At 41.6% G+C, this 18,356-nt stretch overlaps 2 protein-coding genes across 3 annotated transcripts; one reads left to right on the forward strand and one right to left on the reverse strand.

Annotated features, from left to right (window-relative positions):
- The first annotated feature begins 399 nt into the window (after nucleotides 1–399).
- Nucleotides 400–15,701, forward strand: rnf2 (ring finger protein 2). 2 transcript variants are annotated; one of them, XM_046051704.1, is made up of 9 exons: nucleotides 400–522; nucleotides 2,836–2,932; nucleotides 4,012–4,178; nucleotides 6,336–6,418; nucleotides 6,554–6,686; nucleotides 6,784–6,883; nucleotides 7,028–7,200; nucleotides 9,809–9,998; nucleotides 12,137–15,701. In XM_046051704.1, exons 2-9 carry the CDS (start codon nucleotides 2,846–2,848, stop codon nucleotides 12,236–12,238), a joined length of 1,035 nt encoding a protein of 344 aa, XP_045907660.1. In that variant the 5' UTR covers nucleotides 400–522; nucleotides 2,836–2,845; the 3' UTR covers nucleotides 12,239–15,701. The 2 variants fall into 2 exon arrangements, with proteins under 2 accessions (XP_045907660.1, XP_045907661.1); XM_046051705.1 differs by having other exon boundaries at nucleotides 4,018–4,178.
- A 1,037-nt stretch (nucleotides 15,702–16,738) lies between these two features.
- LOC123972543 (actin-related protein 2/3 complex subunit 5-like protein) lies at nucleotides 16,739–18,259 on the reverse strand. Its single transcript, XM_046052067.1, has 3 exons — nucleotides 18,248–18,259; nucleotides 17,591–17,785; nucleotides 16,739–17,403 (listed from the first exon to the last, which is right to left on the reverse strand). The coding sequence occupies exons 1-3, from the start codon at nucleotides 18,257–18,259 to the stop codon at nucleotides 17,341–17,343; spliced, it is 270 nt and encodes an 89-aa protein (XP_045908023.1). The 3' UTR covers nucleotides 16,739–17,340.
- Between the last annotated feature and the right edge of the window lie 97 nt (nucleotides 18,260–18,356).

Genomic DNA, 18,356 nt, shown 5'->3' on the forward strand with positions numbered 1-18,356 from the left:
ATTTCTCACTTTTTTCAGATTCTTTTACAATCGATTAAAGAAGAAAATAATCAGCGGATTAATCCATAATGAAAAAAGTCATTAATTGCAGTATGATACAAAATAGCTCAACCTCAAACAAATACAACACTAAAATCCTGCTTTTACATTAATGCATGAGTAATAATCTCCTGATACAATATATTTTTATACTTTCTGCATTGACTACTTTTACTTTGAATAATGTCTGTAGGCAACATTTTCCTGATTGTACTTACATACTTTTTCTCAAGTAACATTTTCAATGCAGTACTTTTTTCCTGTAACTGAGTGTTTTTACAGTGAGGTATTAGTACTTTTACTTAAGTAAGAGATCTGGATACTTCATCCACCACTGACCTGCATTCCTTTGTAAATTAGGGCCCCGGGCCCCCCTCTGGCATTGCGCCTCAGTTTCCCAGAACACACCGCTTCCTGTGCATCCGCCATATTGCCTTCGCCTAAACGCGCTGGCTGGATCGGCTCGAACCCACAACTGAAAACGTAAGTACAGAAACAATCGTATTTTATGGAAGCTAGGAATATTTTGTGTTTATGTTTGTACGTGTGTATCAAAGGCTGGTTCGCATGTGAATTTGCTGTTTAATTTTTTTAGAAATAAGGTTTAAAAAAAAAAGGGCTGATATTAGCTGAAGAGGCTGGTGCGTCGGCTCCGTCTCTGTTGTTGTTTTTCCCCTCTGTCACAGCCACAATTTACATTCACGACTCCTTCGCGATATTTTAGATATTAGCGTTTTGTATCGTTGTGTGTAATATTTAAACCAGGACAAACGAGCCGCGTGTGCCCCTTTTGTCGGCTACACACACACGCAGTATATGAAGCTTATTTCTGCCTCCTAATGTTTGCGTTTCGGGGGGAACAGCTAACCTCCGTGGTGGCTAGTTAGCATTAGCCTAGCCCCGCAGATGGTACGTGAAATCTGTGCGCGGGGCTGTCTATTATTAACTCTAATTGATTATCTAGTGCCAATAAAATCTACTGAATCAAACGTCGTCGTATAGCTACTCTTTCGTCTCGTGTTAGCCACAGACAACGATAACGTTATGTCATCTGATTCGTTAGTTTTAACGCGCTGGGCTTTGTTTACTGACATGAATGGATGATTGCGGGGGATATTAGACGAATGTGTAACGTTGGGGTGAAGATGTACCCAGATTCACGTCTCCGTTGTTGGCTTTTTTCTTGACATTATTAATCTGAGGGTGTAAAGATGCATCAGTTTTGTGTTCAGCCACCCACAGTGTTTAACACGGACCACCCCCCCACTTTCACCTCTTGGCTGTAGCATGTGTGTCAGTCAGCATGGCTCACACATGCTGAGAGGAGCCTTGACATTTTGATATTTAGAAATACTGTCAGGTCAGAGACAGAGACCACCAGGCCCGATACAAAGTGTAGGATACCCCTGGTTGGATTTAGTTAATATTTTAGTCAGTTCAAGCTCTGCACGGCCAAAAAGTCTCAGGTGACTTTGACAAAGAGGCACAAAAGTGTTATAGATGGTTGGATAATTCAAGGCAGAGGCCAGACCCAAGTGTCTAGATTCTGGCTATGTTTGGAAAATTCACTTATCTAGCCTTTCCCTGTTGATTGGGACCCCGATATGCTCCATATTTAGAATGAGGATCACTTTAATTACCTCAGAGTTACCTTTAAACAAACAGGACAGCAAGCTCAACAAAAACAGACACAAACTGCAAACTACTGTACAAAAAATAAAACACAAAACAACAAAATTTGTAGTCAGTAAATTAGTGCAAAAAAGCTGGAATAAATATTTTTTTGTGGTAATTATGCTTTGTCTTATTTCTATGGTGACTTTTTAACTGTTTGGATTTTAATTGTTCTTTATCTTCTGTGAAAGCACTTTGTACTCCATTTGATAAGTTCTCTACAAATAAAAGTTATTATATACAATATAAGATGCTATTAATTTGCTAGTAAGGAGGATACAGGTGGATGTTAGAGTCACTGGGTTATTGCAGAGGAACTGTTCCATGTGTTTGGAGTTATTTACCCCTGAGGAATAAGAAATAAATTGCAGGGATTTCTCGTCAAAATTAAAGTTTTTAATCCTCACCTTTATCTGTAACAGGAGTTCCCTTTCTGATGTCTTTCAAATGCTGCTGTTCCTTGGCATTTCATTACTTGCAGAAATCGGCTCCAGTGACAAAATAATGTAGTTCTCTTTCAACGGATGAACACAAAATGTAAAACAAATCTTTTGGTAAACTACACAGTCGCTGCTGATAGCCAATCAAGTGCTTTGCATTGGATTGGAGCTCTGTGACTATTAGTATTAGAGCTGTGGCGATTGATCAAATAATCCATTAGTTGTCAACTATATAATGAATTGGTAACTATTTGGATCATTTGATTTGTTTAGTTTGAGTGAAAGAAGAATTCTCTGATTCCAGCTTCATAAATGTGAATATGTTTTGGTTTCTTTGCTCCTCTTTGACAGTAAACAAAATTTTTGGGTTGTGGACAAAACAAGATATTTGAGGACGTCATCTTGGGCTTTGGGAAACATTTTTCACCATTTTCTGACATTTTATAGACCGAACAAGTGATCGATAATTATTGACAATGAAAATAATTGTTAGTTCCAGCCCTAATTGGTACATGTCTGTGTAAACGAGTCAAATTTTGTCTGCAAAATTAAGAAAAGTGCTTAAGAGTGCAGTCCATTTATCGTGCGTTTCCCACTAATAGTAATCACCAGAGGTCATCATTACGTCCTAGATTTCTAAGAAAATCTCATTATCCTTTTTTTGTTGTTGTTGTTGTTTCAGCGTTGCAGAGATGACTCAGACAGTTCAGACCAACGGGGTTCAACCCCTCAGTAAGACCTGGGAGCTGAGTCTGTATGAGCTACAGAGAACACCACAGGTAATAATTCATGCCACTCAGTTCATTCACCGATTACGTACATAGTGTTTTATGGAAATCCTCTTGCTTTTGTTTGTTTTTTAAACCTAACATCTGTAGGGTAAATCAATCTGTAAAATGATAATTGTATAGTGGTGAAACGAGTTATTTCGAGGGGGTTGTGACGCTCAAAAGAACGTGTCCAACGGAGGAAGTGCAACGCTACCAAGCTGACCAATCACAGCTCAAAATTCAACTTTTACTTGCAGGTGTTCCTGTTTACAATCATGATACGTAATTATCAATTTGTTTGGGAAATGACAGAAGCTTAGAATATACTGTTAAAGGTGCTGAGAAAGATTTGGGTGCACCTAAATTTATTGGCAGTGCAGCTAAATAAAAAATGTAGGCGCACCCAGTGTTTCCCACTCACGAAAGGGCCTTTCCGAAACTAGACCCTTGACACGGAGTGAACTCTGGTCGGAGTCACCCTCCAGGCCAAATCGAGCTCCCTAACCCGTATAGTGTTTAAATACAGTGGACATGCGCATGAACGCGCGAACTGAGCAGAAGTAGGTAGGGAGAGGGAGTAGCAAGCACTTTTAAAAAGGCCCATAGGCTTTACTTGGGCTGGCGACCCATTTTAAATATCTCTCTCACTCTCTCTCACATTGACGACAGACCCGTCTGTGAAATTGAATGTTTAGTAGCCTGTCGTAAACACCGCTGCACAAATCTGTCCAATCTGTCCACCGTGTGAGCTTACTGTGAGCTCACAACAATGATCAGGCAAAAGGTGGTTCCAACTTTGTGCAGCCAGAGAAAAGCAACTGCGTGCGCCGGTGTTGTGCACCTCGCGTGTGGTGATGCTCTATTATGCTGAGAAAAGAGGTGGATGATTCTGTGCCGCACCAATGCAGAAAGTTAGTCCGGAGCTCTCCCATGTTCCCGAAAATAGAACAGTGAGCTGTGCAATATCCCAAATGATGACTCTTCAGTTGCTGTGCACAGTCAGACCCGTGAGCCGTGTCAGCTGTACCACTCCGCAGGCAGATTCATCTTTGTGTGTACTAACCTTCATCTCGATCTGTTTCGTACTGGCACAGGAGGCTATAACAGATGGACTGGAGATAGCAGTGTCGCCCAGGTCCCTGCACAGCGAACTTATGTGTCCCATCTGTCTGGACATGTTGAAGAACACAATGACAACCAAAGAATGTCTGCACCGCTTCTGCGCTGATTGTATCATCACAGCTTTGAGATCTGGGTGAGTTTTATCCTGCAGTAGAAACCAGGAGACCCCTCTCTGTCCCTGAAGTGGTATTCAGGGACAGGCGGCTGCAGAGAATAAGTAGGAAGAGTGTGTGAGGTGTGATCTCCACAATCAGACAAGAGAAATCACGTTATTAGATCACAAGTGGAGAAAGCTAACATCACTCAAAGGCTGACGATGATGGTGATATATTGGAGCGTACAGTAAGTTCCCATTACCTGTTTGATAAGGATAGGATCAATACTCGCATTCCAGTTTAACTCTCTTTATTTCTTCCTGTCCGTTCTCGCTACAAACAGATCCCTTGTTAAAGCAATTTCTGTGTAAATGATGCGAGATAAAATCCATAAAGTTATATGAGACACGGGTGACATTTATGGGGCGTAACGTGGGCAGAACATTTCCTCTGATATAACTTAGCAGTGTTTCCGGGTGTGCTCGGTTACTTTGTAAGTTGGAAGTGAAACGGGTTGTTAAGGACATCATTGACATTTTCTGACATTTTGTAGGCGGTGAAAATAATCCTAAATTGCGGCCCTACATTAAATCTTAGCAAAGTATTGCTACTACGCTGTTTGTCATCACAGAAATGCATGAACTTAGACAATCACTTACTCATTAGTCTGCAGCTCTTTTATTCCTGTAAGTGGTGACATTTGTTCTAATGTGCTTTTGACCATAAACTGTAAAAATGTGCTGAGTAAATACCACAGAAAAGGTTTGTGCAGGTCAGTTTTTTGTGCTCAAAGTAAACACATGTAGTAGCCTGAAGCAGCATATTCAGGTTTGACTCTTTTGTATTTCAGGTTTACTTAAAGTGTAGTGTTTGACCCAGACAGAAATTAAAATGCATTTGAAATGTCTTGCATTTATATTATTCCACATTATAAAACGGGTATCTCAAATCAAGCAATCTGATTGGTTCATAGTAGTGATATTATGAGCGTATACAACGGGTATGAGGTCGAATTCCTTCGCACAGATCCGTATCGCTCCGCGACGAACAGGGTTCGAGTTATAATCTGAGCTTCGTGAGGGCCTCGCGCCACATTTACACCTGGTATAAAAATGCGATCTGTATCCTATCAATTTTACCGAAGGAGATAAATAAATAAATAAATGAGAGGGAGAGAGACACCGAGAGAAATCGTTGCTTGTTACGTGATTCAACATTTCCCTCTCTCACACGCACACACAGCAGTCCACTACTCGCCCCAGATGTCTGCGATATTGCAACAAAGTTTAAGTTTCAACAGCAATATTATTTCATGATATTGATGAATGTATAAAACACGTCTATCCTTTAGAGCTGCAGCTGTGGAATATTTTATTAATCGTGTATTCTACAGATTTCTTTTCATTGAGTAATTGGATAAGAAATACTTTTGTTTGGCGCCAGTACCCGGATCAGCTGTGCAGGGCTCCAGACTAACTTTTTTTCACCTCCGTCCAGAACAGTCTTGGAAAAACAGACAAACAAAACTGAAAAGTTATCTGTTGGGGCACCTTTTTACCTTGACGATAAATTATTTAATTTCAATTCAGTTATAAACTCCTGGACTTTGTTTCAGCAGCTTTTCTGCTCTTGTTCAAAACTTTCTGCACATTCATAATCTCATATAATATTATGAGACTAACATCATTATTTAATGAGAATCATAATCTTTTTTTAATAATTAATAATAATCTCCTGTGTGAGTCCGGCGTGACTGTAGTAACAGCGTGAGAAGACGGCCTCCGTTGTAGTCAGTGCTCGTTTGGTTCAGTAATCCATTTGCTGTGATCGTAATAAATAAACACATGCCTACACAATCCCTTTCATCCTACAGAATATTTCTTTGTCCCAAACACATTATTTTCTAACGACAGGACGCCGTTAGTCTCGAGCCCCGCAGCTGTGTGACTCGTATCACTGTAACGTTACAACCCAAACTCGTGGACTAACCAGTCGGAGAACAATAACCACAAACGGACGATCATAAATCTACCCTTAAGAATTACCTTAGCGAGCCTTCATCTCAACTAGCAATCGTGATTTACGGTAAATGCTAACATTACCTTGTTTTTCAGTTATGCTCCGTTACGATGCGTAGACTGGATGCTTTCGAGGTGATCCCAATCTTTAGACACTTGTCCTCCCTGTCTCTGCAGTAATAAAGAGTGTCCTACCTGTCGTAAGAAGCTGGTGTCCAAGAGGTCGCTGCGTCCAGACCCGAACTTTGATGCTCTGATTAGTAAGTAACCATGCAACTTTGCCAGGAGCTTGAATCACGACACAAGTCAAACCTGGAGTAAAAATGTCTTAATCATGTCAAAATTATTATAAAATATTCTAGAATTTAGTTTTATATTCATTTATCCCATTTCAGGTAAGATTTATCCCAGTCGTGATGAGTACGAAGCTCACCAGGAGAGAGTGTTGGCCCGCATAAGCAAACACAACAACCAGCAAGCCCTTTCCCACAGCATAGAGGAGGGGCTGAAGATACAGGCTATGACCAGGTAAACCGCAATTTCAACACGCACAAGTAATGCGCATCGACGTGTAATGATGTTGATGATGATAATAATAAACTAAATGTGTACTTGTCTTTGTCAGACTGCAGCGTGGAAAGAGACACACAGTGGAGAACGGTAGCGGAGCTGAGGACAATGGAGACTCCTCCCACTGTAGCAACGCTTCGGTCCACAGCAACCAGGTATGTTGTGATGTTTAACAACGTTAACTTTGTGCATGCGAACATGCACGTAATGTTTTTGTGTGAATATATTGATGATGAATGAGAACATTATTTACGTTAAATGATGCCTAAACACTGAAAAGCACACATCCCCCCCCCCAGGAGGCAGGTCCGAGCATTAAGCGCACCAAAACAAGCGATGACAGCGGTTTGGACATGGACAACGCTGCTGAGAACGGGGGCGGGGACTCTGTAATCGACGGCGGTGCCAGTGAAATAGAACTGGTGTTCAGGCCACATCCCACCCTGATGGAGAAGGACGACGGTCACAACAGGTAGTGTAACACACATACTGCTTGAATAACGGCTCGTACGGTCTCACAGATAAGAAACAGGAGTGGACTTAACGGCTTGAGAGTGCTGTGAGGGATGAGACATTTCAAGGTGCAAGCTTATTAGTCATTAAACAGCACAAGGCTGCATAACGAAATGACATTTGTAGTCCACCTCCTCTCATCTTGCGGGAGTCTTGCACTGAAAGCTCAGAACACGGACCACCTGCTGAGTGCTTGATCCGGGGTGTTGATAGGGCAGGTCTCTGTAACGATGCGGACACAACAGTTCTGAAATCGGTGGCTTGTACTACGAAGGAAGTTCAACCTACTCAGAGTTAACTCGGGGTTATCAGGCAAATTCAGGGTTGGCAAACTCTGACCACCTACACTGGAGTTAAACGGTGAATAAGATGTTGGTTAGTTGAGTCCGTGTTAACCCTGGGCTCCATTGTAATAGGGGAAAAAAAGGAGCCAGCGTTTAAGCCAGACAGAATTTAATTTCCAAGATTAATCTACAAGTAAAAAGCTTGAATATTCTGACATTATAGTCACACATTTATGAGAGTAACTTCACTTTGCGAGGCTGCGACCTCACACACGTCTGCCGTGTAGTATGCATGCACTGGAAAGTTATCGGATTTAGCAGTGAGGAAATACTCGTAAGTTTAACCCACTATCTTAGAGATGCACGATAGTGATTGTGATACTTTTTTTTTTTTTTTCTCGGTTAGCATATTAACCCTCACCCTGACTCCCTATTTTTTTTGGACACGTAAAATAGTCAATCTAAATATGTGAAAACACTCCGGAGAATTCAGTTATAGACTACATCTACGAAACTATTAATTAATTAACCTTCCTCTTTAAAATCCCCGAGGCTGCAGGGCCCGCTGTCTGAACGTGATGCTGTTGTGTTCAGAACTTGATTGCAGCCGCAGTGGAACAAATCAGCATGAAATCTAAACAGATTTTATGAAGCCATGTGTATTAATATCCAACTTCTCAGCATTAACACAGAGTACAGATGTGGTGTGTAGTCCACGTGCAGGGTAACCTCGAGTTAACCACGAACCAAACCTGCTCGGAGCAGTTTAGACATGCTGCGTAAATTGCCATGGCAACAGACCTCGGTTAACACCTGTCCACCTTTCGTAGTACGGGTTAATCTGGAAGTTACACCGACGTCACGAAGTTATTCCTGAAGTTACCTGGATAAGCCAGTTTCCCCGCTTCGTAGTACAGACCACTGTTGTTTGGTCAACGTGAGTCCCTTTTATATCCAGATGTGCTTTACAAATAAATACCTTGACTAAATATTAACACATTTACATAATAAACCAAACCAAGCACAATTCACCCACCTGTGCACCGTCCGTAAACACTTTTAGTATTCTGGGTACAGCCTAACTTGAAACTGGTATTTTGATCATGCTTCATGTTAGCTGGACTGAATGTGACCGATAGTAGCTGCTAATGTGGGAATGTTTGACAAAGGTGCACAGAGAGTAGCCGTTATACATACTTCCTGCAACACATGTCAAAACAAAACACCTTAAAACAGTATCTGTCATTGTTGTTGCATTCACCAAACTCCTCCTGGATTTTGAAACAGAACTAATGAGAGCAGTCCGTTAGGGGTGTGGAAAATAAAAGATGCATTTTAGATGCATCGCGATGCAAACTTGAACGATTATGATTCGATTAACAAATGTCAATAATTGATAACGTTAAAAAAAAATCAATAGCGCACCTATCGTTAATGATTTTCCCCTGCACTCTGTGTAGCGCTTAGCTAGCGTCCTCTTCTCATTCTTCAAATGACAGCTACGCGACAGGCGGCAGTCGGTGAAAACGAGCGGAATAGAGGAAAAGATGAGCGCTACGTTTCAGTCTGGCTGTAAATGTACAGTGTAGGTCACAGCGTGTCCGTTTATTAAAGTCTGTCTGTCTGTTTTCAACTACTAGAAAGGCAGTTAGCGCTAACGTCTCCTCTTCAGACTGCGGTCTGGAAGCTGAGCAGGATGTTATTTGACTGCTGTAAAGTTGGTTTGTTGAAATGACCCAAATGCCGTTTCTCAAGGCCCGTGGTGCTCAATACAAGATCACAATAACCAACTTACAAGACAAGAAACAAACGTGTAACTACACTAGACGAGACAAAAAAGGAACAGATCTACTGAGGTGGCGTGAACGTGGTTTGGCTGGAACATTGTAAAGTGCGAAGTTCAACCCCCATCTGAATAAATAAAAATAGCAGCAGCAGAGGTCAGTAATAACGCTGTAATAATGCTGTGTTAGCTTATATGAAGTAACATTAAATATCTGCATTTTATTACTACCTTCTTGTTTGGATTAATTTGCTTTAAAAGTACCAAGTAGTCAAACAGGGAGAAAAATAATAAATTTATCCTGTTTGTTTTACAATTGCATCGTAGCCTCATAATCGTAATGCCTAGAAATTCCCACACTTGAGGTGATGCATCGAGAAATCGAATCGTTGACCTGATAATCGAATCCTGAGACCAGTGAAGAGGCACACGCCTACAGTCCATATCCTGTGGGCTTACTATGTGCTCATTTACACATATATTTGAATGTGTGTCTGCAGTGTGGAGTTTGTACCTCGCTACATTAAGACGTCCGGTAACGCTACGGTGGATCACCTGTCAAAATACCTGGCCGTCAGACTGGCTCTGGAGGAGCTGAGAAGAAACGCGGAGGCCAGTCCTGTTAATGTGGAGGCAGCTTCAGAGAAACAGTACACCATCTACATCCCTACTGCTGGAAACCAGTTCACTGTGAGTACATACACACAGCAAAACAGCATTGATCTAAACACACGTCCCCAAGCAGATTAGTGCAATCAGTTTTTCCACCCCTGCACATTCTGCTGTTGGCCTTCTTCACAGAAGACATGTTGAAAAGTCACAGCAGGAAAAGCACAGATGGCAGTAATACAGTAAAGGATGGTGGATAGTATATTACTTAGTTTCTTAACAGTAAATTCACTTTTGTGAGGAAGTACATGAAATGTACAGACACTTTATTATATTATGAATTGGTTCTGGTCCCAGTCAATAGTCTTCATGGTATTATTCACCCTTTTTCCATAGAAAATTACTTGTGTCCCTCCCCCCAAAATATCTGTGTCTTTGCTTCATACTCCAATCCACATCCTGGCTACCATTCGCTAAAACGTTCTAGGTTTGAAGCCATTATTGAATATGTGAAAGGGGCGTGTTCAGACTAAAACAGGTGCTCTTTAGGATCTGAAATGTAGAAACATACAGAGAAGGTTAAAACTTTCTGAAGAAGTTGGGGGAATATGAGCAGGAGAGCAAACGTGTGACCTTTCGGAAAAAAGGCTGAGTTTTAAATCCAAAATTTATGTGATCTGTGTGCATCCGATTAGTCTTTGAAATCTGGGGGTTCTCTGGGAGGTCTGTTTTTGACTGGCCCCTAACCCTCTCTCTAATGTAGCGTTAAGATAACCTTAACCACATGGTACCTGCCACCTAAAATAACACCCAGAATAATCAGTAATATCTCCTCAACCATCAGGCCTAGATGCATAATTCTGGTCTTCTTTGAAAGGTCAGAAACTAAGGAACATAAATCCATTGTACATTAATATATTTATATAAAAGCTATATTTTAATGCAACAAACCATCATAAAGAAGATTATAATGCACGTGAATATCTTCTAATACACCTGGAATACAACTGTAACTGTAAATTTGATGAAAATAAACTGTTATACAACAATCTTTCAAAAATATACCAGAATATGTCCATGTTTTGGCCATATTTACTGTTTATATGTTCGCTTTTATTGGTAGTTATCTTTAAAACATTATTTCTCTCCACACAAGCACGTTCCAAATAACATAAAGCTTCCAAAACATTGAAAATTTGATAAAAACGGTGAATAATCCTGTGGCTTGTAAAGCACACAGGCCACAGCTTGAGAACAGAACATCCTCCAGGGCTGTAAGTGGGCTCTTTCTTTTCGTATTGAAGAGACGAATCGATTTGATATGCTGCATGTCTGTGTAGCGCCTACGGTTTGCCGGCAGAGGCCGATAAAATCCGCCTCCGCCAAAGCAAGCTCTTCTTCTCTCCCTCCATCTGATGACAGAAACGAAACTTATCAGCTCACCGACCTCACCAAGATGGCGGCCCGCAAGGACGGCCTTTATTGACACGAACGACCGCTGTTTTTGGACTGAAAACAGCTAGAACAGCGAAAATCGATCACCGGTCCGGCAGATCCGGTACCACTTGGTTAACAGGCTTATACGACAATATGTCAAACTTGGGACTTTTAATTAGACCGTAGTAATGTTAGCTAACATACTTTATATATTTCTGTTTCAACGACTTTATTACCAACGGAGGCATTGCATTCACCAAAGAAAAAAAGTAGATACCTTGTAATTATGAGATAAATATTAGTCCGTCAACATTGCAGTAAAACCGATATCTTTAAACCCTGAAAACTTAGTGTTGGAAGTATCAAGCTGATAACTAACCTTTCTGAGGCTGTGCAGTGGTTCTACTCTGCAAAGCAGGAAGTGGCACCTTTTTCAGTTGTCTCATAATTACAACATCCTTACTACTTTTTTTTTTGTTCTTTGGCGAATGCAGTGCGCTTCCGTTTCAGCGTTGTAAACAAACGCACACTGGCTTTGTAGTCTCTGTACAGGAGGCGTTCACTCACATGCGGAGGCAGATAGAGCAGCGCTCAGAAACGTCTGCTGGCGAGATGAAACTATATTAAAACATGGAACGGCAGGCAAAAGCAGTTTAGTTTCCTAAACTCTGAGAACAACTCTGCTTCTACAGACGGACTGGAGGAGGTTTAGTTATAGAAAGTGGCGAGGGTCGGCGTGTGAAACCCTCATGGATGTTTGAACCTGTTGTCTCTGTTCGCAGGTTCTGAATGGTTCCTTCTCCCTGGAGCTGGTCAGCGAAAAGTACTGGAAGGTGAACAAACCCATGGAGCTCTACTTTGCGCCTACTAAAGAACACAAGTAGTCTCACACAGAAACACACACATACATACACACACACACACACACACACACACACACTCACTCGCCAGTAGGACGTCAACACATGGACTTGGCTACACCTGCGCACACAGAAACAAGAAGAGAGGACCGTGTGTGTCTGAAGGAGACGAGGGGATGCAGAACCCCTCAAAAGGACTCTTGTAAAAAGAAAAAACTTGTTTTATATTCTGTGGGTTTTCTTTTTTGTCTCTTTTTATCTTTCTCTCTGTAGAAGGTAGCAGATCAGTACAGCGGCCAGCAGAGACCGTAAACATAAATGTAAACTTTGTGCAGGAAACAGTGTTCACATGGCAACATTGTAAACGCCCATAGACCTAGATAACACATGGGCGTGTGCTCTTCAACTCTACGATGAACCTATTGGAAACGGATAAAGGTCGGAATAAATATAGTTTTATAATGAACTAAAAACCTAATTTTGAAACTGTTGAAATTGAAACACCACTAAATTTATGACATTGAAGTATTTTATTTTCAAAACCATCCAGCTGGATTTCTGTGGTTTGATTTGCTCATCTGAACTCTTGACAGAATGAAATCAGTCAGAGACAGAGACACACTTAATCGATTATCCTGGGTAGCCTGAAATTTTAAGATAACATCTTTGGATCTTAAAATGAGCAGTGGAATCCGAGCAGCTTGAGTTTGGACATTGGACACTTGGATTTTCTGTCTGCGTTTGTGAACCCTAAAAAAAAAGAACCACACATTTCAGACTGAAGGTTTTCAAAGTAAAATGTAAGTTCAACATTAACTAATAAGTAGTGATTCAGTTTCACAGTTGGGTTTCAGTTGCTTATGAAATTCAAACTATTATGGGCTTTTCTGCCGTTGGCATTCCTCTAAACTGGTTCTGCACTGTCAGACACAGATTACAACCATAATTTAATTAGAAACATCTGACAAAGTGTGAGATGCTGTTATCACAGAGTGCATAGGGCCCTTTGAGAAAACACCTGATAAACCACATGTTGAATACCAGCGTTCACACTGAGACACTTGGCAGTTTTAACCAGCTGTCGGCTGTGCAAGCAAATCCAGTTGGATGTAAGTAAGTAGTGACATGAAGCTACAGAGATTTTCCAGCTGTCTTTGTCGAACAAGGGAGAGCACTAAACGAATGACTCTGTGGTCACCCCGCTGCACCATTTGTCAGGGCTTGTCCTGCTTTTGTTTCCATAACATGGTCTGTGTACAGCAGAGAAACCCTGAATTGTGACAGAGACTCTGGGAGCTGTTGTCTTGATCTGCTGCCTGTAGGAACAAACTGTCCTCTAATATCTGTGGCTGCTCTCTATGGCTTGTCCTTTTATAAATGTCTTTTGTAACGTGGAGAGGAAGCAGCGTGAGTGTGTGTGTGTGTGTGTGTGTGATTGGAGGCGGGTGGGGAGGGAGGGTATTTTTGCAGCGCCACAGTCAGTCAGACCATTAAAGTATTCACTATCTCTACAACTCTACTCCCTTTGCTGGTCATTCACCACTGACTCACCGGTGGTGGGGGTTCTTTTCTCGTCATCCTCCTTCTTAGACGTAAAGAAAGGTACTTCGCCCACAAGAACCCCGACGGGACAAACCCACAACGATTACACCGAAACACACACACACGTGCGTTTCAAACATGATGTTGCTCTTTTTAACTGGCTGCTCTGTTTGTGGGCAAGACGATGCACCAGTGTGTGTTTTTACCATAGCAGAGAAATGTGAAGTTTGCATGTGTGAAGCTCCTTACATTGATGGGCAGTAGTGCACAGAGGATGCGATTTAATGTTGTCAAATGTGGTCTGTAGGCACTGCCGTGGCTGCTAAGTAACGGCCGCTAGGGGGCAGATACACTAATCATGAGTGACTGGATGAATGTGTGTGTGTGTGTGTGTGTTGGTGCATCAGCATCTGAAACGAGACCTTGGCAGCCCACATCAGGTGTGAAGGAATCCCTTAGTCCAACCTGTCTGGGCTCATGGGGGCACCAAGACCTGGTTCTCACTGCTGTTTCAAACATGTTATGTTTTTAGGTGTGAAGCAGCGTTTGTTTCATGGACAGTCGGAAACTTTATTTGTCATTTATGTGTAATATTCCTGATATTTGGCAGTGCAGCTCATTTATTTGATCCAAGAGGCGGAACCCCCTGCAGCACGTCAGTGGTGAATAAAAGGGTTTCACGTCGACAATATTCCTGATAATGGGAGCACAGTGTTGTGGCATTCCTGGATAAATATTTCACTACATTACATTTAAAAAGAATGCAACCTATTTTATGAATCCTACGGAAGCCCTAAGCGGCCATTGAAAATTGCACCCTGTACTTTAATACAGCCTCACAGAGAAGGTAGAATGGACGTACATACACTCTTGGTCTTGTTTATGAATTTTGGCAGCTGACAAGAAAAGAAAACCCAGTTGGAAGAAAAAAACATGTCCGTCCCCCTTTTTACTCCGTTTTCCCGTGATAACAGGATAATTATCTCGGGAACTCAATAACTAATTATAGCTGAAGAGCGAGGTGTCGGCAGGTTAACAATTGTTTTCTTTTGTTTTTGATTATCCTCTTCATCCAAGTTGTTATGAAGAAATTCAGGGGAATCCAATCACACATTTCCCAACGGCTATTTCAAAGGTTCCCAAATAGCCATCAGGAAATATGTAACGTTTAAGTCCATAAGTTGATGGATGTGGACCAATTGCCGGGATGCACACAGTCCAGCAACAGTGTCTTTATCAGAACTTTGTTGAAGAGGATTAGGAAAAAGATGGGTCATGTGCTCTACCAACTGAGCTAACCAGTGACACTGAAATTAAAGTATTAGTAGTAAAAAAAATATTTGAATGGATGGCCGCTTAGGGCTTCCGTAGAATCCACTGTATAAATTCAGAATATTTGTGAGATGGTACTATAATTTCTTAAAACCCTAGAAGCTGCCTGCTTCTTATGATCCAAATTATTTCTGTTCATTTGACTAAATCAGCATCTCGCCGTCTTCATCAGCAGATAAAGTTTGCACAGTGGTCTCGGTTTAAAAGATAAAAATGGTAACTCTTTGGTCAAGAATCAATCCACGTTTGAGTTCTGTTGAGTTCTTGTTCTGCCTGTAAAATTTAAAATGTGCCAACTCAGTTTAGCCTGTTGATACGTTTTAATGTCTGTGTAGCTGGCCCGTGAGGGGCGTCCACAGATCCAAGGATTGTATCAGATTTCTAGCTTTAGGAAAGACAAGGTGTCAGGTTTCACAAACTGACCTGCCCTGATGGGAGAGTGTCGGAGGTTTGCTCGAGTCCCATCTCGTTAAAAAGAGCTTCACTCCTGTCTCATTTTGTACCGTGTGTCTGATTAGCTGTCTGTGTGTGGAACCTGTATACTGCATCTTTCTGTTTGGACAATAAACCTGAATCTCTGTGTTCAACGTAGAACACAGCGGTGTTGCTTATGTTTTCATTGTCTGCTTTAAACAACAAGAAAAAGTTCACATCTTGGGTGTGAAAATCACTGTTGGTCTGTATTGTGACTATCTCGTCTTTCCAGCTACATCAGTCAAACACTGAATGTCAGAGGCAATGGTGCTACTGGCCATCAGAAACGGAAATGCATTCCTACACATCCACACCGCTCAGGGCTTCAGTATGCAGACTGGAAGAACCAGGGATTGAACCACCAACCTTCTATCAAGCGGACGACCGCTCTACCCCCTGAGCCACAGCTGCCCTTAATCAAACCTGCATCTTATATTTCCTACTTCTACCTTTCTGTATTAAACTGACTGTCATATAAGAAGAGAAATTGTCAAGTTGGATAAGGAATAAAAATAATAGCTCTTAGCGGAGGAGTGAATGTGGATTTGTTTAAGAGTTCCCATTGGTTCAGTAGCTTTTGATTTATCTTGGTTACAGAGATGTATTCCTTAGAGGAACTTTTAGAAATGGGTCCAATTATTGGGCGGTGATGGAAAAGACACATGGCTTTGGTGTGAGAGACCCGGGTTACATTCCCTCTGTGACCCATCTACCAATGTGTCTCTGAGCAAGACACTTAACCCATAGTTGCTCCAGAGGCGTGCGACCTCTGACATGTAGAGCCATTGTAAGTCGCTTGGGATAAAAGCATCAGCTAAATGTAATTTAACACCACAAGGAATGGTGCAGCAGTTGATTAGGCACATGACAAAAGGTGCAAATCTTTTTATCCGATCATTCGCAAATTATTTTCTCAATTAATGTTAATTAAGGTCAAACATAAGAAAACTGAAAAAACGCCCATCACGACTTCCCAGAGCCCCAAAGGTTTTCTTAAACAATTAATTGATTATGAAAAAACTTGCCAATTACATTTACTTAAGCTTGTTGAATGACTAATAAAATTTAATATTACATCTGATATGTTTTACCACCAACCACATCGCTGAAACATCCTCCCAGCACACAACACGGACTTCACCTTTCAGTAATAATAAAAAATATATATACAAAAAGTGTTTTTGAGCCCTGGCTCTTTTATTTTGCACTTTTATTATTTATTTAATATAAAAAAATAAAAAATTATTTTAAGCAGTGTAACCTGAAAGCCAGGCTACATGCAACAAGGGGGTGTAAGCAGAAATAAAATGTTCAGAGTTAGAACGATAAGAGGAAAGAATAACTCTGATCCCAGCCTGGACAGGTGGTCTGTGACCGGGCCATCCAAAAATCTTTTGCATTTCCCCCACACTGGATGACACAGAGGTTGTAGAGAAGGAGGAGAGAAGTAGAGCGGAGGAGGAGAGTGAGCCGGCGGAGGCATCAAAGCAGCTGGGAAGCAGTTTGAAAGGAGCGAAGAGCTGCTTTGGATTGAAGCATCTCAAATGTGTCTGTTCTCTCTGCATGGCTGACAAACACAGGCAGCCGAGGTGCCAGCACCGCCCTGCCTGACTGCCAGCAGTGAATGCAGAGACAAAAGAGGAAAGAACTTCATCAGGAAGATACTGAGCTTCAGTAGAAAAATAAACAGCAGAGACTTGTCCCGGTACTCCGCTCCGCTGATCTTGAGTTTGTCATCATCTGTTAACCGGGGGGGGGCTCTGGTGGTTCTGGGATGATCAGACGGTCTTCCTTGCAGTCAGAACTCTAACTATAGATCCCAAACCTCCCACTGCCAGAGCCTGTGGAAACAAACACACACGTTAGCCAGCCACTGACCATTAAATGAGTTTCAACAAATATTAAATAGTTTTGAATGACTTCAGGACGTGTCTGTATGTTTGCAAACCGCTTTAAATCGCCAAAAGACCTAAGAACACCTTTGTAGTTGGAGGTCTGACATTTCCAAGTTGCAGCATATCTACACACCTTTTCGTGCCACTGCAGCAGCACAGCGCTGCTGTTGTCGGACGGTTTCTCAAAGCCTCTGTAGATGTACTTCATCAGCAGGTCCACTCCGGCTCTGTCCAGGGAGCCCACGGCCTTCTCTATGTCACTGCTCTTAAAACCGCTCAGCACTCTGACCACCAGCAGCTCCGCTCGCTCCTGCACACAAACAACATGCTGCTTTCAAAATATATTAGAACTGTGCAGAGCGCGAGGACATGCTATGTCCTATATGCTATGCAGAGGAGAAACAGGGTCTGAAAACTTTGCAATGACGATAATCCAGGAACAAAGAAATACTTTAGTATTGGTGCCATGCTATTATTTAAATCTTCCATCTATGTTTTAGTTCTTTACTACTGAAGCTAGATAATCCAAAATTGAAATAAAAAACTGAACTTACAGTTACTGAACAGTAATTTATGCTACCTTTAATTTCTGCTGGGTCTTTTGTTTTGTCGTTGCTGTATCTTATTTCTACCCCATTCTGTACGGCCACCAGAGGTGGCAAAACGTAAATATGGGTAGTAATAAAGTGCTGAACAAACAACCTATATGGGTGTTTTTCTGGTGAGGCCAGTCTTACTGTAGGTGCAGGACTTTTACTTTAAAAAAAAATAAAGATCTCAGCACTTTTACCACTGCCAACATCACAACGTCACATGTAGAGACATTTGGCAGCCTAAATTCCCGCGTTCTTGTCAGACAGAGCAGCAACAGAGAGCATCCTGACTGGAAACATCACTAA

Source organism: Micropterus dolomieu, linkage group LG06, assembly GCF_021292245.1.
Source record: "Micropterus dolomieu isolate WLL.071019.BEF.003 ecotype Adirondacks linkage group LG06, ASM2129224v1, whole genome shotgun sequence".
Lineage (NCBI taxonomy): Eukaryota > Metazoa > Chordata > Actinopteri > Centrarchiformes > Centrarchidae > Micropterus > Micropterus dolomieu.